The sequence below is a fragment of the Sparus aurata genome, chromosome 11, assembly GCF_900880675.1.
Source record: "Sparus aurata chromosome 11, fSpaAur1.1, whole genome shotgun sequence".
Classification (NCBI taxonomy): Eukaryota; Metazoa; Chordata; class Actinopteri; order Spariformes; family Sparidae; genus Sparus; species Sparus aurata.
The window spans coordinates 23,040,812-23,067,134 of NC_044197.1; the positions used below are offsets into that span (position 1 = coordinate 23,040,812).

Sequence of the window (26,323 nt, forward strand, 5' to 3'; positions counted from 1 at the left end):
GCAGCCCAGTGTTTTGGTCTGACAGGTAAGGATTACACTCTTATGAAGGAATGAAACCGAATGTATACACTGAAACAAAGACAAGGCAGAGCAAGTTAGTTGTGAAACGGACGTAGAAAATGTAATTCAGTGTAACAGAGGATTGTGAGTAACACAAAGTAGGACCAGGGACCATTACATCACACAATCGGTCTATGTCCAAAACTACCATGACAATACTATAGTTCTTTCAAAAACAAAACAAAACAGTGGCATCATGTAAACGAACTGGTATGTAAAGGGTTTAAATCTTGAAAATGGATGAATATTTAGTCGTTATTATTAGGAAGTGACGTTGGCTGAAAAATGTAACCTAGTGAAAGTTGAAAATGATATTAATATATAGTGTTTTTGTGGCAGTTTTGATGGCAGAGATGGAACTTTTTTTTAGTTACTAACTGTGGTCTGAGTAATTAAAAAAACAAATTATATCAGTTGCATGAGCATTAAAGAAAACTAACATGTTCTCCTCTGTGTTTGTCTTGTGGTCAGAAAAGACTCCACTGCTGTTAAGAACTATATTATCCGGCGGAAGGCTATGATGACAATAATGGCCATTAACTATCACTAAGGACGATCGTTTCTTTACTACCATTCTCATTAACGATCGGTTGTATTTGGAAAGTTTCTTCTCTGTCCAGTGCGGTTGCTGAAAGCCGTACAAAGCCCGACCTCTGGCGGCTGAGACTCGGCTGTGTGGCGGTGTGGTGCGGTGGGCCTCATCACCGCGGACAGGCGGGACAAAGCACTTGTTGAGAGGCTGCTGGCCGTGAAGGAGCCGTTGTATTGTCTCTGGGTCTGCGCGGGGCGGCAGCTTGAAGCGGAGCCACGACTTTTAAACTCAGCCTCAAATAACGAGGTTCACTTTGATATCAACTTAGAAACAGGTCATTTTTCTGACGGACACATTATTTTTTCTCAACTGTTCCAAACTTTGAGAAGAAGGAAGGGAGTGTTGACAGGAAACAGGGACTGGCATCGCTCCTTAAGTTTTTTTTAAATCCCCTTCAACGAACTTCAGGTAAGACGACATGCAGGTGGTTTAAAGTGATTTTAAAATGGGGTTAGAGATGTTTTGCCAGACTGAAAGTTGTATGAATGTGTTAAATTAACTTGTTCAGATCGCTGCCTGAAGTATTTGAGTGAACGGCGCAAGAGTAACGGTAGATTTGTCCCGTCGACAGGTGGACAGCCGCTTGCTTGTTTTCCAATCACTCAAGCTTAGCTAGCCAACAACAACAACAACAACATTGAGTTAAGCTAACGTTACGATTTGTTAGCAATCATCAATTTAAACTGTACCACAAGTCTACTGGGATTAAATAAAGATAACCCAAACCAAACTACCTTCATTACGTCAACGTTAACGCTAGCGTGCATATCTGATTTGCTTTTTGATTTAAGCTCAGTGTGGGTTGAAACTTTCACATCAGTCAAATCGTGATCAATAACAAACAATATACAATAACCTCCCTGCCAGCTCAGGCTGATGTTTGCTATTGTTGATATTAAAGGAGCACCGTGTAGCCTAGTTTTGAAGTAGAAATTAAAACTCAGAATTTTTAATGTTGATAATACAAATCCAGATTTGTTTTCATTTAGGTTGTTTAGGCATTAAAACCATTCAATGAATATCCTCCCTAAACTACATAGTGCAACTTAAAAATGTGTGTCTGAGTCAGAAGTCATTGTAAACACAATAACGGAATAAAAAAAAATACAATGAGTAGAATTCAAAGATGTAGCCTAACTACTTCAGTAATTTCAATGTACATGGTTGGAAAGAATATACTAATTAAAAGAGATTTCTGTGAGTACTACTGTGTAGGTAATGACTTATTAATTACTCTTACCTTAGCTGCCAGTTTATTAGGTACAATGGGTTATTAGGTTATTAGGAAAAACTATACAGTCCAATACAGCTGTAAAGTAAAAAATCCCACCTTTTATTAAAGGGTTAGGGTACAACTTTACTTTATTATCTCTCTGAGTGGAAAATGTGTCTTTATCTTACCAACAAATAAAAACAAGAAAAAAACTAAACAAGATAAGAACAGCCAATATGGATCCCTATCACCATCTAAGCACAAAACACAGCTCATCAGTAAGAAAATACAAGAGCTGACTGCCCCATTTTATGGACTGATATCATATCTGTGTCAGTGTTTGTCTTATATAGCATTAGCATTACATCTGCTGCTATCACATATTTTTTAGATTACAATGCAGGAACAGATACTTTGTAATTTTAAATTAGTCTAAAATTTAGTGCTTTGCCGATGTAATTGTAGACAGTATTGTTAACCTGTAAAATATCCTGCATCTGTTACATATATTCTTTGTCACAAGTGTTTCTGATAAAATTGTCTGTAAATTGCCTGATATCAGACATTTTCCCCAATATCGGCGTCAGTATCAGTCCGAGAAGTCAATTATCAGTTGGGCCCCAGAAAATACACATAGGATAAAAAAAATCATTTTCCCTGAAAAAACATGTAACACTGATGATTTGACATTTGTTTGGGTCTTTACCCAACACACGTTTTCTTAGATCTAAAGAACATGATTTGTAGGTCAGAGCATCTCTGCACCACCACAGTACTTATCATAATGCTGTTTGTCACATATTTATCAAAAAGTTACACACCTCTGCAATCTGGATGTTCCACTTGGTCATTTTGTGATTTGATTAATTTTGCAGTCCCAGTTGTAACTAAAACATTTGCAACCGATGCATATGAACCTGTTTTTTCCTCAGAGATTCTTCAGGGGGCTGTTTTTGGGCAGGAATTCTTGGCTGACTCCTGTGTGTATGCCAGTGGGTCGCTGCCTACATTGGGCAGGGGCCTAATTGTTTTTGACAGATGGGAGACATGTGACTGTATGACTGGAATTCCATTATCAGCAGCAGATGATAGAGTCTCTGTGTTGTAGTGGAGCTCAGACTGCTACTGGTGGGTGTCTGACCTGACCTGTGACTGTGGTCCAATTGCTGCATTTTCTGCCCAGCTTGAAAATGAGATTTGTGACAAACAAATCTCATTTTCTACTACTACTACTACTACTACTACTACTACTACTACTACTGTTACTCCTACCAGTGCTACCATGCTGCTGCTGATACAGCAAATACTTTTAGTGAGTACACAAATGCTATTCCATCTAGATTGTTTATGTGTGAGTTGCTGGCTGAATGAACAAGGACTGTGGATTAACTTTAGCAACCATTGTTCGTTGAAAGAGAAATTGCTGTTGAGTTTTTGAAATGTATTGTTTGGCTCTTAAAGCACAACAAGCCAAGTGCCATCTAGTTCCATTATATTGGAGAGAAGGCAGACATCTCTACGTCCATTATGTCCAAAACTCAGCAACTCACATCAAAACTATCTAAATGGATAAATAGTGCTACAGATTTTGGGGTGAACTGTCCGTTTAATCACTGCAGTAGTGGCAGGGTACTAAAAACTGTACCTGTGATTCCTGCCCCACCCCCAAGATTCACAACACTGTTAAATGCACCTTAAAAAAAAACCAAAAAAAAAAAACCACTCCATCGATTCAAGACTCGACAACATTTTGAAGATTTGAAAGCCTTTGATTCCCTGGTCCTTGACAAAGAGCCAGTTTGAACTGAAAATGTTGTACTATTCTTAATGAAAAGGGACCATTTAACAGTGTGAGGCTTTGAAGTTCCTTTTTAATGTGGTTTCATTGCTCGGAAATAACTTGAGCCTCAGATTATTTCCTGCCAGTTATCAATATAATCAAACACTGCAGTAAAGAATAAACTATGACCCACTGGCTTACGAGACAGCATGTTGCTCAACAATAAAGGACACCTGACACCGCTGCACACAACCCACCCATCCACCTGTCCCCCAGTCTTTCTGACTCCTTCTCCTACCTCACTCCACTCAGGAACTGCACAGAGGAGCCCTTGTCTGATCCTCTCTGGACAGTGCCCCAATTTTCCCTTTTTTTTTTCTCTTACCTCGACTCCATGGCAACACTGTTCCCGTGACGAGCAGCCCTGACTTTTGCTCCTCCTGCTCCCAAAACAAAGGCAAGAAGTTATGGAGGGGAGGGGGTGAAGGGGGGGGAGTAGAGTTGGGAGACAGGGGGGATTGTGAGAGGAATGAAGGATGTGGAGGAATGAGGGAATAAATAATGGGAAGGTGTCTAGGATGGAGGCTCTGAGGCGAGACCTCCTCTGCTGTGTGTGCCAGAGTCCCATAAAGATGAAGAGTTATGACTCGGGACTGTAAACTGTGGGCAGTGCCAGGGACTGTCTGTCTGTCCGTCTGTCCGGTTGTCTGAGGTCCTGAATGGATGTTAAATCCCACGCAATCCAACCAAGGTAATGTGTACAAGAAGGAGATTTTATGTTGTTGAAATCAGTGCTGTGGTGTAGAGCTGCAACAATTAGACGATCAAAAGAATTGGATTGCCTATGACTATAGGCATGACTATTTTGTCATCTGGGTTTGAGACTGTTGGTTGGACAAAATAAGCAATTTGGAGACATTGCTTTGGCCATTTTTTGGCCATTTGAAAATAATTGAAAGTTTAATCAGTCATGAGAATAATCTTTAGTTGCACCCCTACTGTGGTGCCACTGGGAGACAGTTTAGTAAAAGTTGGTACTTTGCAAATACCACTGGATATTGAAGTGACTAGAGCAGGATAAAAACCCTAACCTTGTGCTCTGGGAGCACATGCTTGGCATCTTTCACTATTTTATGACATTTGACAGACTGTACAACTTACTAGTTAATCAAAAAAGAATAGATGAATCAATACCAAATGAAATCATTACTCATTTACTTGTTAGTATCCCCAGTAGCTGTGCCCTAATGCACAGCTACTCTTCCTGGGGTTTGCATTTACAAAAAGAACATGAATAAATATGAATACATGGAAAAACACGCATTTCATAACATACATTAAAAAATACAATCCACATGGATCAATAGTTTGTTACAAGCCCAATATTCTCAGTGTTCATATCAGGCTGAGATTTGACTTGGCAAAAAAGGAAATGGTTGATGGCTCGTGTTTTTTTCCCCTACAGTAACTTAGCCCTGCTGTTTACATGCTTTTTTATTCAAACACTTAGGCTGCCCATAGAAGAATGGGCATTGTTACAGACTATATAATGTGGCCTTGGATGTCCCCCTGTAAGATTTGAAGCAGGACGAAAACAATAATTTTAGCTGGAGGGCAGAATGTGAAATGTTCAAAGTCTTGCTGGACATTGTGGAGGCTGGAGAGAGACTCCTACAGTCTGTGAAGAGGCAGAAAGGAAAGTATTGTTGTTAGGCTGGGCTCCTCGTCCTGGTACCGACATCTCCACTCTGACTCTGACTTTGCTGGTTCAAAGACCTCAAAGCTAAGGTTGTTCCTCCAATATTTGTATTTTCTGTTAATGTTGGAAAGTATGCCCGATATTTTGATATGATAAGCAATACATGTGAAATATTTATTGCACAGCATAACAGCAAAAGGAAATTGCACAAACAAGCCTAACGTGTGCCCTCATAAATCACCTCCCTTAGAAATGGTAAAACATTTACACCGTTCTGTTACTAAGCCTCATTACCGAAGACAGTCACGCCTAACTTTCCCATATCTCCACGTAGCATTACTCGTATCAGTGCTGCTGAAAAACAAGAGACGGACAACTCTTCTTTGCTTTGGGCAGTAAACTTTGCTCCCCAAAGCTATACAGAAAATTATTTTGATTTGTGGTTTTTGTTTACAGGTCAGAACATTTTTGAACGATGTTTGACAAGCAGCGCTACGACAGTCCACCTGTCTACAGTCCTCCTTTCACCTCGCCGTCCAACAATGGCTTTGTCCCTCCAGGGAGCTTCCATGCCCCCCAGAGCGATTACAACCAGTACCCACCTCCGCCAGGATCTTACTACATCGAGGAAAAACCGCAGCACTTCTACAAATTGCTATCACCTCCAGGGATCATCAAGGCCATGATGGGTACGGTGATCGTGTTGTGTGTGGCGATATTCGCCTGTGTGGCCTCCACTCTCATGTGGGACATGCAGTATGGAATGGGATTGGGCTACGGCAGTGGATATGGCAGCTACGGTTCAGGATATGGTGGTAACTATGGTGGTAACTATGGTGGTTATGGAAGTTATGGAGGCTATGGAGGCTACGGCAGCAGCTATGGCTCCTACATCTCACCTTACTCAGCCAAAACTGCCATGATTGCCATGGCAGCCATTAACTTTATTGGGGCTCTGGCATTCTTCATCGCTGGGTTCTCTAAATCCAACACGGTCCGTTGTAGGAAGTTCTTTCTGGCCCTCTTGATTAGCAGCGTCATCATGGCTGTCCTGCAGGTAAGCCCCATTCTGTACTACTTACTACGATACTTGCCCTACCCATTTAGTCATTATATCATAATATATATTAATCAAGATCTCATTGTGCTCATATTTTTGGAAAGTACAAATAGTCATCCCTAAAATTTTGAGATATTTGGTCAACATTTTTTATATTTGACTTGTCGCCAAATCCTTTGGAAATGCTATTGAAGAGATTTTGATTCTGGTGATTTATTTATTAGAAGCATAAGATTATATTGTAAAATCACAGTGTTATGATAATAAAATGCAGATAACTATAATTATATTAAGAATGTCTGGTGTATGATCTCCTGACTCTTGACAGCTTTTGATAACACAGTTTTGCTTTACTATTTTCCCTAACCCAGTAATACTCAACACTTTGTGATATATTCTCCTGAATAAGGACTTTATTTCTGATATATTTTGCAGCTCATGGTAAATTGTTAAACAAAGTCTATACTTTAGTGCCCAGACAGAAGAGGCTTAGAATATACCAAAAATCAACAACTGGACAAAAAATATAAACTGCTGCACAAACATCACATTGGGGACAAGACATTTTGTCTCCTTTCATAAGCTCTGTAGAAAATATAGACTAACCTGAAAGAAGTCAAGTCTTTAATCATCATTCAGCTAAAAGAAACCAAGATGGAGCAATAATACACTGAAATCATTGCTGTAAGGGACAATAAAGGATAAACTGGAAATAATTTGCAATCTACGCATAGCACACGTCAAGATTGTTTACCTCCATTTAGATCCTCATGCCTTAGTTCAATACTGCATTTGTTCTAAAATGATTCGCAAGAAATGTGGTCTGTACTCTACATTGGAAGCATTATATGGGAGCATTTTACTGGTGAAGCATCTCTAACATTTTGAGGTTCCCATCCCACATCCCAACCGACATTGAAAAATGGTGAACGCCTCGCTCTGTTATGAGCGGTATTTGATTGTGCACATTTCCAAAATACCAAGAATTAAAATCTGGCAGGACATTTGAATGCTGTTCAGACCCCAGTGCTCCTCAGGGTAGTTGTCCAAGATCACACCAAGACTTGAATACTACTTAGTATATGAATTTACTATAGATACTAGTCTTTCCGGGCTCCAGTCTGTTAATTTTCTTCCAACCTGCTAGAGCCTCCAGAGTGTCTAGAGGTTATATAAGGGAAGCAAGTCTTCAGTCAACGTAATTTTAAAAGAATTGACTCTTAATTAAATCCTCAAATCTTTGGTTTTTATAAGTTACTTCTGCTTTAAATAATGAGTAGAGATTTGGAGACATCATTTTCTTAAACAAAGTATTATTACTGACAGACTAGAAAACACTGGAGAATCATCACGTTTGTCCGAAATGAAAGTCCTGTATTGTACTGTACCCTTTACAGGCTGCTCAGCAAATTCTACTGGGGTTATGATTGCTGCTGGATTAGGATTTTGATATCATCAGAATCAGCTGTCTTAGTCATACTTGAAATGAACAGTAATATGTTATACTTAAAGTTATTAGAGAGAGACTTACAGATTTTCAAATTGTAAATATCAATATGACTGTAAACTTTGTGTTTTTTTTCCAGGGCATCATAACCATTGTCTATATTGTTGGGGTGAACCCAATGGCCCAGAGCACCTCCAGTATGATGTACAATCCGATGCTTATGATGTGTCAGAACCTCTACCAGACCAGCTACTCACAGATGGGAGGAGTGGGAGGCTTTCCCATTTACAACCAGTATCTTTACCATTACTGCTTTGTGGACCCACAGGAGGTTTGTAGCTTTTTCTGTAGATCATTTGTAGATAACAAAGGTTAAAGGGTTGAGTCATGTCGACCCTCTTCAGGATTATTTCAACTAGGTGTATTTGTGGATATTTATCACATGATTTAAAATTATTTTGGCTGGAATTGTAACTGTGCACGATAAGATACAGATGTGATGTAATTTAGAATATATTTTTTAAAACTATTTTGAAAATAGATTCAGTAATAGAAAAGTAGAATCGCTGAATTCGGCTTTGTAAATGTAAATATGTTTATTTCCTCCTCTATGACAGTAAACTGAATGTCTTTGGGACATGGACAAAACCTTTCATCAACATTTTTCACCTTTTCTGACATTTTAACGCAAAACAACTAGTTGATTGGTCGAGAATTAAAGTTGTATATTTTGTAGCACAACAGCCCAAAACCGAAATATATCGGTATACAGTAATATAAAACGAAGAAAGACTGTAAGCAGTACATGTTTTGCAATTTTTGCTCTCTAGAAAATTGATGAGAAATTTTGTCTTCATAGAAAAAATTTAATGTCATTGAAATAGTTTGGGTTTACTTGTGTATCATACACCACAATTTATCAGTCGTGAAAAGATAAGAAAATGTGAAAAGTAAGCTAAATCAGGACTCACACTAACCATTCCGTTCTGTTTTGTAACGGTATCTGTTATCATGAAACATTTGTTGCATTTTTAAGGTACATGAAGCCACAAGCTGTGATACGTTTATCTCCTAATGACGCCTCACGTGTGATTGTGTACTTCTTGTACCAGGACACACCAGCTTTATCTAACAGCTTATCTTCTTGACAAGTTTGGGGAATTTATTATAATCTTCCTGCTTTTCTAGGGAGTCGCCATGGTGTGTGGATTCCTGGTTGTCATCGCCTTGTGTGTTGCCGCTTTCTTTGCCCAGAAAACAAGAGGGAAGATCTGGCGTTACGGGAAGCCAAACATCTACTGGGAAGAGCCGCTTGTTGGCGGGAAGGCCTCAGAGGGCAGAGATGTTGAGGAATGGGTAAGAGACAACAGGACGGTAGTCAAAGTTTAATAAGACCAGGTTTACAAAGGATTTTCGAAGATAAATCATTTTTCGACCTGAACTGACCCTGAGATTGTGCATGCACAGCTTGCAGTCAAATAAACAGGTTCACAGAGAGTTTAAATCCGGCCTAAGGAAAGTTGATGGAACACACGGTTCACCGACAGATTTGATGATGAAATGATCGACTGCAGTGTTTTTTTTTATGCATAGAAAGTTCAGTTAGAAAAACTGATGTGTGGCAATTAGTTTCCACCTGTTTTTTACAATGCAAAGTAGGTAGTGGGTAGGTCATCAGTAAGGTAGTCATCCTACAAAGGTAGTCATCAGTTGTAAAGATAGGTTAGGTGAGTGTGATGATTCAGGTGCAGTAAATAGCCCAGCTGAGACTTGCACATTCCTGAGGTTGCTGTTGTCACTTGTTATGTTATTTTGGACAATATGACCAGGTAGATTGTACAGTTGTTTTCACCAATTTCTAGTCTCTCATATGTTTTCATCGCTGCTTTTATGAGTTGAAAGTCCATGAAGAGTGTCGTATATAGATCTTTATCATTTTATAGGATTCAAGAGGGAAACAGTCACACTAGCGTGACAGCGTTTCCTCTGGCTGAGTCACTTTGTTCAGGGTCAGGGCTGATAGCAGTTAGCGGTTGTTTGCTCATGGTCTACTACCTGGTTTCACTCTGGGTAATCATTAATCACCTGAGGAGATAGTAAGCAGGCAGGTGGTTTCTAGAGAGCCTGCTTTCAGATTTTTAAAAGTCAACAGCATGCTGGTCATATGGGACCATTACCTGAAATATGGTTTGATTATTGACTTGACCTGCTACTTTTCAGATGATGCCTGTTTTATGCAGTGAATGATAATAAGTTAAACCTAAAGCTCAGGTTTGAAATTGTTATTGATAGTCATAAACAGCACTAATCGGGTAATGTGACATGCTGTTAACCAGATTGGAAACACCATATCTGTAGACAATACTTCTGTATTCCAAAGCTAAATGAAACATGAATCTGTAGAATATTTCCTTTTTGTCTTATACAGTATAAACTGTAGTCAGCATCATCCCCAATACATAATGTCCACAGCCAATGTTTGTTCTAATGTTGTGCAAGGGAGTGTCAAGATCACACAGATCAATACATGCACACACGGCAGACAGTACATACATGCCAATTACAAGTTAAAGAAATAAAGATATAAAGATATAAATATGTAATCCTTGCACGAAAACAAAAATGCTAGAAAGCCAAACATTACTTGTGAGGGTTGGGCCAATGAACAATACCATTGTCCATGGTGGTCCAAGTGGCATGTCCCCTCAGAGTTGCTGTAGGGCAAGAGTTGTTGTTGTTTGTGATATGTGGGGAGAGAAAAAGAAAATAAGTATGTTGCTGCTCATCGTACTAATATTATGTCTCCATGTCTTGTTTATTATTTTCTTACTAAACCTGCTCAGTTAGGCAATCCAGCAGTGTTTCTTGGCCCGCGGGCCACCTTCTCTCTAAGTCAAGCCGTTTTTATACAGTTATCTTAGCTAAGCTTCCTTCGCTAGTTGTTTTACGCATATGAGGCTGAACAAAGCTAAGTTATGGACATGTGTTGTGGAGACGAAGACGCTTTTTAACCTGGTACAGGGTGTGTCGATGATAATGGGAGATTGATTCTCAGTTTGAGATTCATGTAAGAGCAACAGTAGGGAAACAGCGGCGGCTACAGTGGTGAGCTAATATGCAACTCCTGCCTTATGACAACACTGAGGGGACACCCTGCCTCAAATTTGTAAACAACCATGTCATCGTCAATCACAGTGTTTCACTGTAGACATCGTCATATGCCAATTCGGCAGACCATATTACTAGCGGATCTCGTTCTTTTAACCGTAACAGTAATACATCTTGCATCTTACTTGCGTTATTTGAGTAAGAAGTTGAAAGGCCAAGCTACCTTCCCCCAGCCATGCATAAGCTTATGTAGCAGTGTGTATTATGTATTTGTGCACTTAAAGTAGTGATTAGTAGGGCTGTAACGATACACCAAACTCACGATTCGGTTTGTATAACGATTTTTGACCCATCGTTCGATACAAACCTCGATTTTTTTTTTAAATTAATGAAACATTTTATTTATGTAACATTTCAATAACTTCTGTATATGATATTCGTCTGAAAGTGTCAGAGGCGCAGTATTGGGAAACTGAACCAGTGTGAATAGATGAGCCGGCTGCGCGTATGGAGGGCGTGTCTGATCTAGCTGCACAGGTCCCTCACTCAACTAAATAAATGGAAATGTCCCACAAAGCAATGTTACATGACCAAACTAAGGTAAGGTAGTAGCTGTAACTGTCTTTGGCAACGAGGAAAAAAATACAGCAGCTGTACGTGGAGAAGCGTCTGTCCTCCCGCCTGTCCTACCGACTCCTCGTCACATTTCTGCCTGAAAAACAGCGTCTGTCACCGGCAAAAAAACTTTTACTCACAGAGTTTTTGTGATGAAAATAAATCTCCGCGACTGTCAGCCCTCAGGACCGAGACTTCAGTGAACTTTCCCCCAGAAAACAGCCTCCGTCCCAGCGACTGACAGAGTCAGACAGCAACCTGTTCACTGATGGCGATTATGTAATTACATAATTAGGAGCGTGACTTCATCATTTTCCAGGATGTTTGGTGAGTCAGGATCTCAATCACGACACATTAAAACAGCATCCATATGATTATAACTTATCCGCGGGTTTAGATTGACAGGAGGACACCGGGGAAACACCTTGAAAACACACAGACATCATCATCATGACGTGTACCGTCACTTCTCTTTAAGAGCTGCAGCACCGGCTTTCTGTGTGAATTACACAGCGGTTCGTCTTTACTCCTGCAGTGCCTTGCTCTGTGTGAACGACCAATGGCGGAGAATGGGCTTGTTAATGCGGTGTCGCTGTGTGAAAGGGGCTACTTACAGCTCGTAGGGCTGGATCCGGACTGGAAGGTGTGATGCGATTCTGCCTTCTCATACCGCGAGACAGGTTCGTTGAACTGAGTGTCGCGATTTCGGTTTCGATACGTGTTTTATTACAGCCCTAGTTTTTAGTGAATTTACTCAATGAGGGATCAGTAAAGACTTATCTATGTTACAGGTCCTTTAAGTAGGAGTTAATGGGAGCATTCCCCCACCTGTGGTGGCCTCTCAACAGCCAGTGTTTGGTTTGTCCTTCTTGCCCTACTGTAGAAACATAACGCTGCAAGATGTTCGACTCGATGGAAAATGATCCGCTGCCTCTGTAAAAATAATATTCTCATTGTAGGGTCAAGTACAGCTCTGGCTGCTTTTATTTGTCCGAACCTGACTAAGAGCAGAAACTGAACCCTAGCTGAACTCCACAGCTCTTCTTTTTTTTTATGTCCACACTGACTTAAACCCGATGCAGTTCAGACCAAAGCAATGTGACCGTCATCAAAATACCTGCCAATGAACAACTCTTTGTACTCTCTGGGCGTATATGATTGGTAAGGTCTTATATAAATAAACAATATAAATAGCCTGGTTAAATTGAGTTACTTGCTACAATTTTGAATCATGATGAACATTTTTGTCTGGAAGGTCTGAGTCGGATTTCCCTGATCCATTCTTGGGTAACAAAATACAACAATGATTAGTCTCCGGTGATTCTACACTAATTACAACAACTTTCATGAATATGAAATTGCATTTCTTACATTTTAATCCCACACGCTGGACCTTTAAAGGACTCAAATACTGGCTTAGCTCTGTCAATTGATCAGATGTGTCTGTGTAGGATGAGGAAAGTGCTGTGAATCTAATTTTATCTCTTGAGCTGACTGAAGGAGAAAAAAAAAGAAGCCCAGACATAAACAGACATGGTGTTATATTGGATTATATAGAGCTGTTTGTTTATGAGAGTGCTTGACATTGCCTTGAACATGGCATCATGCACACGGAGGTGTACAGGCAGAGCAGGGTAAATGAGACAAGCCCAGAGTGAATCTTATGACTAGTACTAGTGTCTAATGCCATGCTCAATGATGTCATCAGTCTTATTGGAGGTACTGTAATGAACTGTATACTGCTGCAGCAATTAGAAACTTCACATTGCTTTACGTTGTTAATGTAAATATGTGGGAGTTGGAGAGTTTTGGGGGATTGTAAAAGTTGTGGCAAGAAGGAAAGACTTGTGAGAGGATTTGCAATCATATTACCGGTAATATTCATTCTAAGTAGTCAGTCACGAAGACTAAAACATGGACTGTATGTAGCTTGTGGAACATACTTAACTTTGCTCCCTAAAGATTGTATTCTCTACAAAAGCAGGTCAACCAAAGTGTGCCATTACTGTATATGTCTGTTACATATTTCTCTCTGTTATCAGCCTCAATAAATGGGCTGTTAATGTTGTAGAATTTGCCCTCCTGTCCCTATTTTCCTCTTATGTCTTAATGTTCCACACACTGCAGTTTTTTTATATCCTTCGTTGCTATGATACCTGCATATTGTATCTGTGCCACTAAATGAGTCATAGCGCTTGTTTGGCTCCTTTAAACACAAGGCCAGTGACAGTCTGAGGCTGTGGTTGGTTTGAGATTGGACCCATTGCTGTTGCTGAGCTCAGAGAGGTATGGCATACTCTGATGACCTCACACACTGGCCTCATTCAGCTCCGACGGGGGGACGTGCATTGTGTCTGCTGCTTGAGGTCATCATAGTCGGTTTCTGCGGGGCTGTCTGTGCGCTGGAAACACTGACATGCTGCACAGATGTGGGATGAAAGCATCCTGTGCAGGTTGCATAGAGGTGGATTAGTACATACAAACCCAATAGATTATGAATGTGGTTTAAAGCAACTGTATCACATTGCATGACAGTAAATACTGGCAATAAAGAAGTTATTGTATTTAATATAATATTATATTGTATTATGTATTATTATTATATTGAATTATATTGTATCAGGAGACAAAATGGTGCTTCCAAAGTGGTGTCCCAGGTCTGACTGTTGGGTTTATCGGTGCTATTTTAAAATGTTTTGTGTTACTGACATCTGATGATGAAGGAATAGTGTAGCAGGAGGCTGAACAATTTTTGAGGTAAATTCAGGTTTGTATAGAGTGCATCAACGATGACATACTTCTGTAGGCTAACCTGGTTGTTAGCATTGCCGTGGTTCCCCTCGACAAAAGGTCATTGGGATTTTTTTTTATTGGATTTGGGATTATTGCAGAAAATAAGCTCTGTGGCAAACACAAGTTTTCTCATACTCAAAAGTTTTGTTCAGCAAGATAATCTTTAACGATGCAGAAGTAAGAAGTTCATGTTAGGCTATAAACAAATTACATTGCGGTCGCATGACTTTAACGTCACTACCACTAAGCTTCTTACAACACTATACTTTACACACTTTGCTATAAAAAGATCAATGTACAAGTTGAAAAGTTTAAGTTAGGATAGTTTACAGCTCTATTGGTAATGTATATTGTATTGAATAAAATAATTTCTAGTGTTAAAAGTAGCGTCTGTGGTAGCTCCTACTGCAATAGATGTATCCAGGACCACATGTGGGCAAGTGTATTTGTGTGTCGCCCTTCATTTTGATCTCGATTACACATTTGTAATATTTTGTGACTGGATGTTTCACGGTTGTGACATGATGGTGCTGACAAAAAAAACTGTCCACAGACAGACAGAGATAAACCTAACAAAGTACTTAAAACCACCTCTGTGGTAATGCCCACTATACTACCATAGCTGTCTCCAGAACCATATTTGCCATGATGACACATGCAGGCTCACAAGGTGAAAACAATACCAGCTGTCACTGTAGCTGCTGGTAAAAATACACAAAACTAACTTCTGAAAAAGCTGACTGGCAAACTTAACTAGTCAGCCTGCTCAATGAAACTACAGCTGAATTAATTTGGTTGCTACTGTTCTCTTTACAGATGGTGCAGTCGACTAAAATTGCAACATTCACTGTTTTCTCTTTTAAACAAACATCACTGCTGCTCAGTGAAAAGCCCTTTCTCTAGTTTTACACATGCCTGCAATTAAGAGTGTTTTTTGGGTTTCAAGTAGACGTTTTACTTACATAAATCTTTGAATTGCATAACGCCAAATTCTTTCTCTCGTGCAGCACTCCTTGGTTTGTACTTCTCCCCCTCTTTTCGTAGCACATGCACTTCTACCTCACTTTGCCTTTTGGACTCCCCCCTGGACTTCCCCCTCATCAACATCCACCATCTCCCTGCCTCCCTTTGTCTTTCTCCATATTTGCCTTTTTCACTCTTCTTCCCCAGGTCCCTGACCCCAAACCTCTTTACTGTGCTTACATTCTCTGCTCACAGCCCCAGAAGCCACTGTGCTGCACACTGAGGGGGCATTGTCTGGATTCTTACATGAAGTGCAGTCTTCGAATGGGAATCTCCTGCAGCTGCATGAAGGGCACCTCACCCCGGCACTCCACCCACCATGATTATTATTCTTTGGGGGTTAGGCTGATGTTCAGCGCTGCTCCTTCATTGCGAGGAATTTAGGAGATTCCTCAGTAATGTACCAACTGAGAAAGCAGGAGGGTAGATGTTTTCTAAGGGTTGTATATAGTTAGGAAAGTACAGTAAATATTTCTGCCTTGCTGTGCAGGTGCAGTAGATGTCAGATGTCTTATATTTTTGATCATTCTCCAGATCATCCCTTTAATAATTTTCAGTCCTATTTCTTGTGCAAAGGGAGGTGATGTGCCTGGATTTTGAGCCAAAATGAAAACCTGTTTACGTACTTGTACAGTGTATTATCTAGATTTTAGTGGTCTGATATCCTCTTTAAGTTACTACATTTAGCAGTTGAAGGGCGATGCTAACATTAAGCCAGTAAGAAATCCAGGCAATAGAGAAACAGAAAGACCCATTTGACGTTTAGACTCCAGTGGTTTGTGCAGGGGTTGTGTAAAAGGCATCTAATGATTGATGAATGCACTGGACCCAGTGGAAGTGGAAGAAGCTGTTACCAGCCCTGAGGCCTTCATTGTGAGGAATTCCCTCCCCTGCAGGCTGTCTGACCTCACAGGAAAGACTTGGAAAATACAGATTAAAGATATTTACATGACAGACACTGTTTCCTTTTGTTTGGAGAAGAAAGGAGAGGCACATCCCTTCAAGGTGTTCATGCAGACAATAGAACGAAGTGAAAACAAAGCTGGATGATTCCTGTGTATATATTATATCGTCATGACGAAGCTTTTTAAGTTATAAGGCTTTATCAGACGCAGAGACAAGAACTGTCTGGTTTATTAAGGGTTAATGTTTGATTTATTTTTCCAATTAGCCTTAAGTCATTCTTTGTTTTTGTTCTCGTGACCTTTTCAAGCGGATAACCCTCATTTCACTGAAGAGTTCAACTGTGCTGTCCAATTACGCGCCCACTCACCATACTTTTTGTCTCTGGTGTAAAGAGACAAGGACAAAAGTCAGGAACTGAGCCTGTTGCGTGGTGTGGTCTTTGTGAGTGCTTGACTTGTTTGTTTGTGTTTGCTGAGTCTGTTCCTTCTGTTTTTTCCTGCCTGCTGTAGGTGAACAATGTGGAGGAAAGCCGCAGTGTTCAGGACGCCCCGACCCTGCTGGTGTCAGAGAAGGGAGCTGGGCTGCTCAACGCCTCGGCCAACAGTGTCATCTCCTACCCTCCAGTCAAAGTGGACAGCAGCTCCTATAATGAGTACGACTGCGACAACAACGAGTGGGTGACCCTGTTTTCTCAGCCCCCCTTTTTAGCTCAGAGTCTAGAATTTTATGTTCAAATCAGATGAAGCATCTTTTGGCTGATTAAATGTTTCAAACGGATGCTAGGGCATTTGTATCTTATGTAATCAGATGTGTTTCCAAGGACATCATGTAGGCGGTGGTTCAGTATGAGAGGGATTACTAGTCGGTTTGTGAGGATACCAGTGCTCTCTGACCTGCCAGTGTATTATCCTAAATACATGTATCTATATAAAGAAATAAAGGGTCGCACTCAGGAGTATGTCTTTGGATCAGACATATCCAGCCTTCATCAGACTGATAAAAAACAATGGCCAAAAATGTTTTGTGTAATTTGCCAGAGAAATGATTAAGTAAATTCATCCAAGGACTTATTCCTGAGTTCCACCCTCTTTTGTATAGATGGATACATGTACAGTATCTCTGCACATGTATGAAGAAACATATAGAAATTCAAGAGTTTGAATTTCTTCTCCAAAACCACATACTGCCCTTTTAAACAATATATTTCTATGAAGAAGGCGATAACAGCGTTTGATTCTGGGCACTGTAAAGCAAAGATTCCACACAAACACAGAACCTCTGAGCGTGTGACTCACACAAGCAATATCTAATCACTTCAGTTCAGTTTTAAAGCCTGTGAAAACATATTGCCCTACCCACAGAAAGAGCTCTGGGAGTGACCTTTGAGCCCTCATTGGATTAACTTTCCCTTGTTTCTCATGTTCATTGAAATCTCTAAGGAAGGGAAAAGCTAGGATGTTTGTGCACAAGTGCATTTGCTTTTCTTCAAAGCTACACACGATTTCTCAAACACCTTGTTTTGTTTGCAGTAATATCCTCAAGACTGTGTGGGTTTTTTTTACAGTTTCATAACATCTCAGTACCTTTGAAAAACATGGTAAGCTTGTGTAAAAAATATGTCCCGACTGACCTGATTAAAGTGAAGTTCCCTCTTGATGTTCGCAGACACTAGAACGAAAACAATCAAATTTTACATTTGCAAGGATTTTGATTTGGTTCAAAGTACAGAACATTATTTTGATGATTTCCGCTCCCACAAAGTAAACATAGCTGGCGTTTTTCATAAGCAGAAGAATGTTAGCCTGAAGACCCGCAGTGTGCTCTGCTGTTAATAACGCAGCCTGTTTTGTAAGAACTTGTACTATTCACACAGGCTGGATTTGGATGCCTCTACAAATCCCCACAAACCTACAAAATTGAGCATGATTTTTCCCTCCCGTTATTAAAGAGCTGTACCTGCCTCCTGGTCACTGACGGGCCTCCACGTGGCACAAAGTCAAACATTAGCTTGTGAGCAACAATAATCATTAGTGGTTCATGGTGTTTACCTTGACCTTGTTTACCATTCTGACTCATATCAGTACATAGTAGTTTTTTAGTTCTTGTTCTTATTTGGGTGAGGGTTAGGGTTAGGGTTTTCTTTTTTCTTAATTTGTTTGATATAGTCAAAGACATTATTTCCAGAGAAGAGAATGAATGGAAACTTGTTTTTGCGCCTTACATTTCAGGCCACCACAAGTTGTATTGTATGTAGGCCCGATCCCAACGTCCATGCTCACAGACTCACAGCCTTTAACACGTGTTCCCAGTTAGCCAGCGAAGGTTTAGGGCTGCCCCACTGTCAAATCATTAAGGGTATAGGGGATGTCTTGCAGATACTTTGTGCCCTTTCTGGCTACTTTCAGTAAGTATGCACACTTTCCCTAAAGGCATTACTCACAGCTAATGCATTGTAGCATTGAACACAGAGTTGCCATGGATTACCAGGATAACCCCGAGAACACTTTGAAACACTTTTATTGTTCTATATGCAATGTTTTTTATTCACAAATAGAAAGTTTCTAATTTACTACCCACTTCAAACTAGAAGGCTATATATTTCACTAAAAAGCCACACCCTGAAGGTAAAGTGAATTTTATCAGCATATGTTATTTGCCAGATTATAGAAATAGAAATAAAAATAGATAAGAATGAGTATATCTTCAGAATGGGAGAGAGTACCTTTGACCAAACTGTATCACCTCAACGTCAGTCCAAACTAACACACTTGAAAATGCCATCTAAATGTTGATAATTATTATAATAGTCTTTTAGAACTTTACTGTGCTTATTTTTTATCTGGATTCTTCATCAAAACTGTGGATGCGCTACTGACACTTGAAATATTTGTCGGTGAATCTTGTGTTATTCATGCACAGTATAAGTTTAAATTGCATATTGGCACTGAAATTTCATGTCTTTTTTGTCAAATGTTGCTTTGTAAAGAACAACATCTATTACTTATGTTAGCTAACTATTGCATCCAAGATACAATATAAGCATATTTTTTCAGACAGTATTTAACCTTATAGATTAAATTATGCTCAATTTTGACTGTTTTCTCGGTGTTGTCTTCTTTTAGACTTGTCGGCAAGTCTAGTATAAAGTCAAGTTAAAACTTTGTTTAAATGTCAGAGAAGTCAGCCATTCAGAACATCCCTCATAAAAACTAGAAGAAGTAGTCAAGCAATGGAGCTGTGGAGGACACGAAACAGAAATCTGCCTTTTGGCACCATTTGTCATCACAAATGTTTTCATGTTTTTGTCCTGCAGGTATTCAGAGAGGACCACAAGCAGACCATCAGAAGTCTTCTCCCACGGTGGAGGAACGAGCTCCAGCCCGTCAGAGGAGACCGGCCGCAAGCCCTCCGCCAACAGGGGCAAGAGACGCAGACGCAAACCCGACTTTGATGAGTCTCAGTATGAGACGGAGTACACCACAGGAGGAGAAACAGGCAATGAACTCGACGGAGAAGAGTGGGAGAGGTGAGAATTAAACCTCCATGACCGTGGTGATGTGTCCCTGTGCAGCTCACACACAGTCTGGATTAAGGATGGAAAAGTCAAAATCTAATAGTACAGATTGTGGATTGCAGTAAAATACTCCCTCCCCCAGGACCAGACCTCAATTTCCGGATTTGAATGAACAATTGTAAGCTCAGAAAATGAAGCTCACGTGAGAGTTATTTACAGTAAAATTATGGGAATATCTTTTCGATAGAAACATGCGAGCATAACATAATTAATAAAAAGATGCTTAAACAATGAAGCAGGGAAAAGGCTGCAGTCTGCTTCACTCTGCCCAGGAGTAGTTAATCCTCTGAGGCATGCCACTTCACATGAGTTGTACTCAGGCATAATGAAAGAATTGGGCCAAAGGTCAATGTAGTTTATGAGAAAGTAGTTAGATTTGTCTGTCGTTCAATCTGCTCAGACTCCAACGAAGAACTTTGAGGGAGATATGAAACCTGAAACTATTATTGAAACCGGCAGTAACAGTACACATCCTTGACCTCTGCACTGTGTTCCGGTTATTCAGTAGTTAACCTGATAACATTAGTGAATGTTGTAAATTTTGATATTCTAGTGCAGGACATTTACAGTGTTTTTAAATCTTTCTAGATACAGTTCTATATCTTTTTCTGACCTTTAACTCCTCCTTCTCCTTCTTCAGTTCGTACCCAGAGATAAGATCTGATGCTGTGCGCCAGGAGTATAAGAGAGAGTTTGACGCCGACCTCAGAGAATACAAGCGCCTGTGTGCTGAGATGGACGACATCAGTGATCAGCTGAACAAACTCAGCCGGCAGCTGGACACACTGGATGAGACATCTGCGAAATACCAGGTCAGATTTAGACAGAAGTCACCGTTAATGGATCAAACATGCTGTTAATGGAACAAAGATGAGCCTAAATTACAAATCAGAAATGCAATAGGGAAGATTATCTCCCTCAGTGGATGGGGATTAATAAATAATCCATAGAAATAAAGGAGAAAAAAACAAAAATCTTGTGTAGAGAATGGACACAAGACACAAATTATAATTTTTTAGAATTTCCCAACAAATGCTGATCTTGCCAAATGAAGATTGTTTTCCTGAGCTTTTCCATTACAGCTTCCAAAAATTGAGATTTGCAGTTTTTAGTTTACAGCTGCAGTATGAGGAAGTTGTTGTTTTTGCCACACTCATATCCAAGTCCTAGAATTCTACATGGAGCTATGCTGCCTCCTTTTGTTCCTCACACACATGTTTTGCTATGTTTACTAGAACACCAAACACCCTTTTGCATTCTGGGGATTCCGTGCAAGAACACTGCATTAATTAAAAGACAAAAGAGACATCAGTTGTTGAGCAATAGAAACATAATTCCTGCAGATCAGTCTGAGGTCAGTGTCCACAAATCGTTTTTCGGGCAGAAAAGAGCTGGCTGAAGCTGAGAGAAAAAAGGCTGCACTTGCTTCTTGTTTCTATGACAACAATATCTTGCCGCTGTATGATCGACACTGCCCCTTTGCAGTTTACTATCAGATTGTTTTTTATTTGCCACCTGGACATCAGAGCAGGGAGGATGCATGACAAGATCCATTACAAAATACAGTGAATATTATCTCCCAGGAAAAAGAACAAGGGCGACACTGATGTCACTAGCACCTCTCACAAAAAGACACTATCGCTCAATAAAAAACGCTATGTGGACACAGGCCCTAACATTTCTTAGACAGTTTAAAAACAAACAATCCAAATCGATACAGCAGAAAAAGAGATATAACCTTTTTTAATCTCACACTCTACTTCCTTTTCAAAAATGGTGCCAGCATTACCCACAATGCCACATATTCAGTCGTACTTAACAAAACCACCATAAATTGGTGAAGTTATACTTTATAGGACATTATGTGGCTATAGTGCACAGAAGGAACTATAGAAACCATTAAAAGTAGAGTTGAACATGCCTGAAAAAAACCTTAAGCATTTACTGTACACAATTAGATGTCCTGTTGTTGGGTCACTGTGCTGATTAGATTACACCAGAACACATAAGCACATTATAATAATTTCCTCATGTTTCCACAGGCTGTAGCGGATGAATATAACCAGCTGAAGGATCTGAAGCAGGTGAGGAGAGGTTTTATAACCTACACCCCATAAAGACTTAAAACATATTGCAGTTACTTTTAATTAAGTATTACAGATGTTTTTCGACAAAGTGTCACCTCACTTAGTTTCCATCTTATTCCTCCGCTGGACATAAAATGTCTGCGTTCTCTCTCCTACCCTTTATTACTACTTTTAAAGCATAAAAATCTGTGAACATTTTCACTCTTTAGTATTATGAAACAACTGATTCCACTCTAGACCTTGAATATTATTTGTCGTATTGAATGCCTCCTCTGTGCTCCCTCTGCTCTGCAGACGTCAGACTACCAATTGAAGAAGAAACAGTGTCGTACGCTGAGACACAAACTGTTCCACATCAAACGCATGGTGAAGGACTACGACAAAAACCACTCATGAATCCACTGAGTCCCGACGCTCAACTCTGTGGTCTAAGCAGCAAGCACTGACAGACGCAGGCCAAGATACACTCCAAAACATGACAAGGACACTGTGACATCCTGAGACCAAAGTACCTAGACACACACCCACACACACATTTATAGGGAACATTCTGTGTGTTGATCTTGTGTTTTTTCCTCTTTCACTCTGATCAAATACATGTAAGAAAAGGGGTGCAGGAGTTCAGCTGTAGACGCCTCCACAGCTCACACTGCCATTTTATTTTTTTAAAAGAACCAGCTCATTGTTTGCAGTGTTCGGCCACATGTAACGATCGGAGGGCGGGGTGGGAGAGAGGTTGTTTGAAAGTCAGCTGACCCTCAGTCACCTGTGATAACACTGTGGCTGTGTTTGCTCTCCAGATTGGCAACTTCTCTTTGTTTTATCTCTGCAGATAAGAGGTGCAGCAGTATTGTACAGAGAGTTGTAATGGGTAAGACAGGCTGCTGGGATTGTGTCGAGTAAATATGCAGTCTTTTTATCCCCTGGCACGGCGTTACCTTTGTGCTTTTCTCATCTTCTTCATCAGTATATGTGACTAAACTCTGCCAGGACTTTGTGTATTTTTTTTGTCTAAACTTAAGATTTTAATACTAATTATCACAGACACAGTCAGACCAAAAAGGGGACAAACTGGCCAATGAGATACGCGTGACATTGTTGTATATATACTTCCAATGAATCCTGTTCCTGAACAAATTCACAGTGTCTGTCTCTTTGATTCTGCAGATATCACAGCATCTGTGATGACTGTATCTGTTCTTTGTACATACTAAAGACTCGTAGTGGCTTGTTTTGTTAATCACTGGTCATTCAAAAATGTGCTTAAGCTATGCAAATAACTAAAAACATCCAGACTATTTTTATATTTTTTATCACGCATTCTCCTCAACAAACTGGAAAACACTGTTTCTGTCACAATATAAGCTACTCTCATCTTTTCATTTGATTCTTTACCAATGAAAACGATCATCTGCTGATTCTACGTGTGGTAATGTTTGCATTAATCCGCTTAATGTGCAAAGTGTACGTTATAAAATCGTCTGGACACACTTTTGATTTTTGTCAGGCATTTGTATTTTTATGAAGAACATCGTTGTCATTTTACCAACCCTTTGCGAGCCATTTATTTTTGTATGAATTTACTTTCTTTTGATGCTATGATAAGACCGTTTTTGTAACTGTATACTTCCATAAGGTATGGTATCTAAAAAGTGTAATAAACATTTCTAATTCTCTAAAACTTTGCTTTTATTTTTTCACCTCTTTCTGGGTTTGGAGCAAGGAACCTGAAAAAGAAGGAAGGGTCATCATGTTACTGAATCTTGTTTTTGGGCCAGACTGCAGTGCCAGTTCTGTTGAAGTCAATGGGTGGTGCGTGGACAAAGGCAAGGCAAGGCAAGTTTATTTGTATAGCACAATTCAGACACAAGGCAACTCAAAGTGCTTTACAGGCACACACAAATTACATTAAAAGACAAACATTTCATTTAAAAGACATTAAAAATTGCATTATGAAAAAAAAAAAAAAAAAAAAAAACTCAGAGTAATAATGCAGTTCAAAGACTTCAGTTAAAAGCAGTGGCAAAAAGAAATGTTTTAAGTCTTGATTTAAAAGAGGTGAGTGTTGGAGCAGACCTGCAATTTTCAGGGAGTTTGTTCCAAATATGTGGCGCATAGTAACTGAAAGCTGCTTCTCCATGTTTCCTTCTGACTCTGGGGACTGAAAGCAGACCGGTACCTGACGATCTCAGAGGTCTGGATGGTTCATAACGCGGCAGCAGATCAGAAATGTATTTTGGCCCAAAACCATTCAATGCTTTATAAACCAACAACAGGACTTTGAAATCTATTCTTTGATAGACAGGAAGCCAGTGTAAAGATCTAAGAACTGGAGTGATGTGATCTACTTTTCAAACACACTAAAGACCAACATATCTATGTCGTGAGACTTCTGATGAAGAAATGATGCAGAAAATGTAAGAACACACTTTAGAGAGCAGTGTAACCACTGATTCTTACCATAAATGTGTCCGAATGATGATGCTGCACTTGTACCGCCAGCAACAGCGCGAACAGGAGCCCTTCCTACACAAATTCAAGGAAAGGAACGACGTGTCAATAAAAAAAAGATAGTTGTTAACATCCTCTCTGAAGTGTGTTCTTTAATTTTCTGTGGGCGTTTCTTCATCAGAAGTCACACGGCATAGTTATGTTGGGTTTTAGTGTGTTTGTCTTTGCTTCTCTTTTAGACTTCAATACAACTGTCATAACAGTCTGGCTCTAAAGGGAAATTTGGTGACGTAATGACCCTTCCTCTTTGTTTAGGCTCCTTGGTTTGGAGTAATCTGCGGGTGCATCTGCAATAAGCGTCCAGCAGGGAGAGCAGCAGCACTGCTGATCCAATCACCGTCATCTCAGTGTGAGCCGCTGCTGCCCTCTTTCGGTTAACTGCTCGGAAAACCGTTTACTAGAGCAGTTTACCAGCATCATAGTACTCAATATGTGTCGTTAGTAACAGTTTTTCATTTTTCAGAAAGCAGAATAAACTTGTACTCACATTTTGTCACATATGTCGGATGTTCTTTTGCACAAAAAACTTCATTTTATCAAGTCTACTTGTTTTAACATGTACACTAATATCCCTGTACTAGTAGTGAACTTGAAAGTGTACTACTTCGATACTTCTTGGGACTCCAAGGGCCCCTCCTTTTAGTTTATAAAAGTATTATTCTGAATATAAGTTTGAGGACATGGTTAGCTCTCAAATTTATTTTGTACTTCAACTACTTTGTGAACTATAGTATAAGAGTCATTAGATGTACTGGAGCTGCATGTACAGTACATATCCACATTATATTTATTGAAAGTATACTTTAGTAGTCTTTAGTTAACAGTAGTAAATTGCAAATATAAGCCAAATATACTTGGACCCTCCTGTGTGTGTGTGTATGTATATATGTATATATATATATATATATATATATATATATATATATATATATAGATAGATATATATATACATATATATATATATATATATATATATATACATATATATATATATATATATATATATATATATATATATATATATATATATATATATATATATACATATATATATATAAAAGTATACGTAAACATAACTTTGTATAAGTACATCTCTTGAACATACTAACTGAAGCGTGCCCTAAACTGACTTCTTTTCCAACATTCATTGCAATTTTTTTTGAGAATTTCAACAAGGAAAGGTCATTTAAATACGAGCCTTTTAACCTTTTTGCGAGAAGAGTGCTTGTACCTTGGAAAGATAATTTAAAAGAAATTCAATCAGATGTAAGAAGACTGCTTCAAATGTATTGTACGTCCACTTTTAGAACGTCATTATGAGTTTGTTTTCGCGATTAATTGATTATTTATTTGGTCTTTCTCAAAAACAGTGAAAGAATACCCACCACAAGGTCTCAAATCTCTTATATTGTTGACCAAAAGTCCAAATTCCAAGTTCAGCATCACATTCAAAATTATTTATTAAACAAATTAAACAATTAATTGATTACCAAAGTTGCTGTCAACTTGTCTGTTAAGTGGATTAGCAGTTAAGTGGCTGATTGCTGAAGTTAAAAGACAAAATGAAGACAGGTTGTTCCTTGCTTGAATAAGTAAGAATCCGCAAAAGAAACTATCAAAAAAACAAGTCCCTTTAACTTACTAAACGTCACATTGTAGTTGTGTATTTTGATATTACAAATAAAGGAATTTTAGTTTTTGCAGTGATTACATGAAAATGACTGTCAGTGTTGCTGATTTCTCCAGATGTGTGTGTGCTGTGCCTTTCAGTGTCTCAGATACTCCAGTCATCCACGGCAGGAATGTGCATACTTTTATTTTCTAGTAATGCAAAAAAAAAAAAAAAAAAGAAAAA

At 39.3% G+C, this 26,323-nt stretch overlaps 1 protein-coding gene across 2 annotated transcripts; it reads left to right on the forward strand.

Annotated features, from left to right (window-relative positions):
- Positions 1–718: 718 nt before the first annotated feature.
- Positions 719–23,638, forward strand: si:ch73-61d6.3 (occludin). 2 transcript variants are annotated; one of them, XM_030433803.1, is made up of 9 exons: positions 719–1,060; positions 5,801–6,401; positions 7,991–8,182; positions 9,040–9,207; positions 16,806–16,969; positions 19,610–19,822; positions 20,511–20,682; positions 21,913–21,954; positions 22,252–23,638. In XM_030433803.1, the coding sequence occupies exons 2-9, from the start codon at positions 5,820–5,822 to the stop codon at positions 22,351–22,353; spliced, it is 1,635 nt and encodes a 544-aa protein (XP_030289663.1). In that variant the 5' UTR covers positions 719–1,060; positions 5,801–5,819; the 3' UTR covers positions 22,354–23,638. The 2 variants fall into 2 exon arrangements, with proteins under 2 accessions (XP_030289663.1, XP_030289664.1); XM_030433804.1 differs by lacking the exon at positions 719–1,060 and adding an exon at positions 4,174–4,396.
- The last annotated feature ends 2,685 nt before the right edge of the window (positions 23,639–26,323 follow it).

Bases quoted from the DNA above. Each gene is read 5' to 3' on its own strand.
- si:ch73-61d6.3 (XM_030433803.1), top strand. From the start codon at position 5,820: ATGTTTGACAAGCAGCGCTACGACAGTCCACCTGTCTACAGTCCTCCT. The intron at 6,402-7,990 runs GTAAGCCCCATT...TTTTTTTTCCAG, and splicing joins TCATCATGGCTGTCCTGCAG to GGCATCATAACCATTGTCTA. The intron at 21,955-22,251 runs GTGAGGAGAGGT...TCTGCTCTGCAG, and splicing joins AGCTGAAGGATCTGAAGCAG to ACGTCAGACTACCAATTGAA.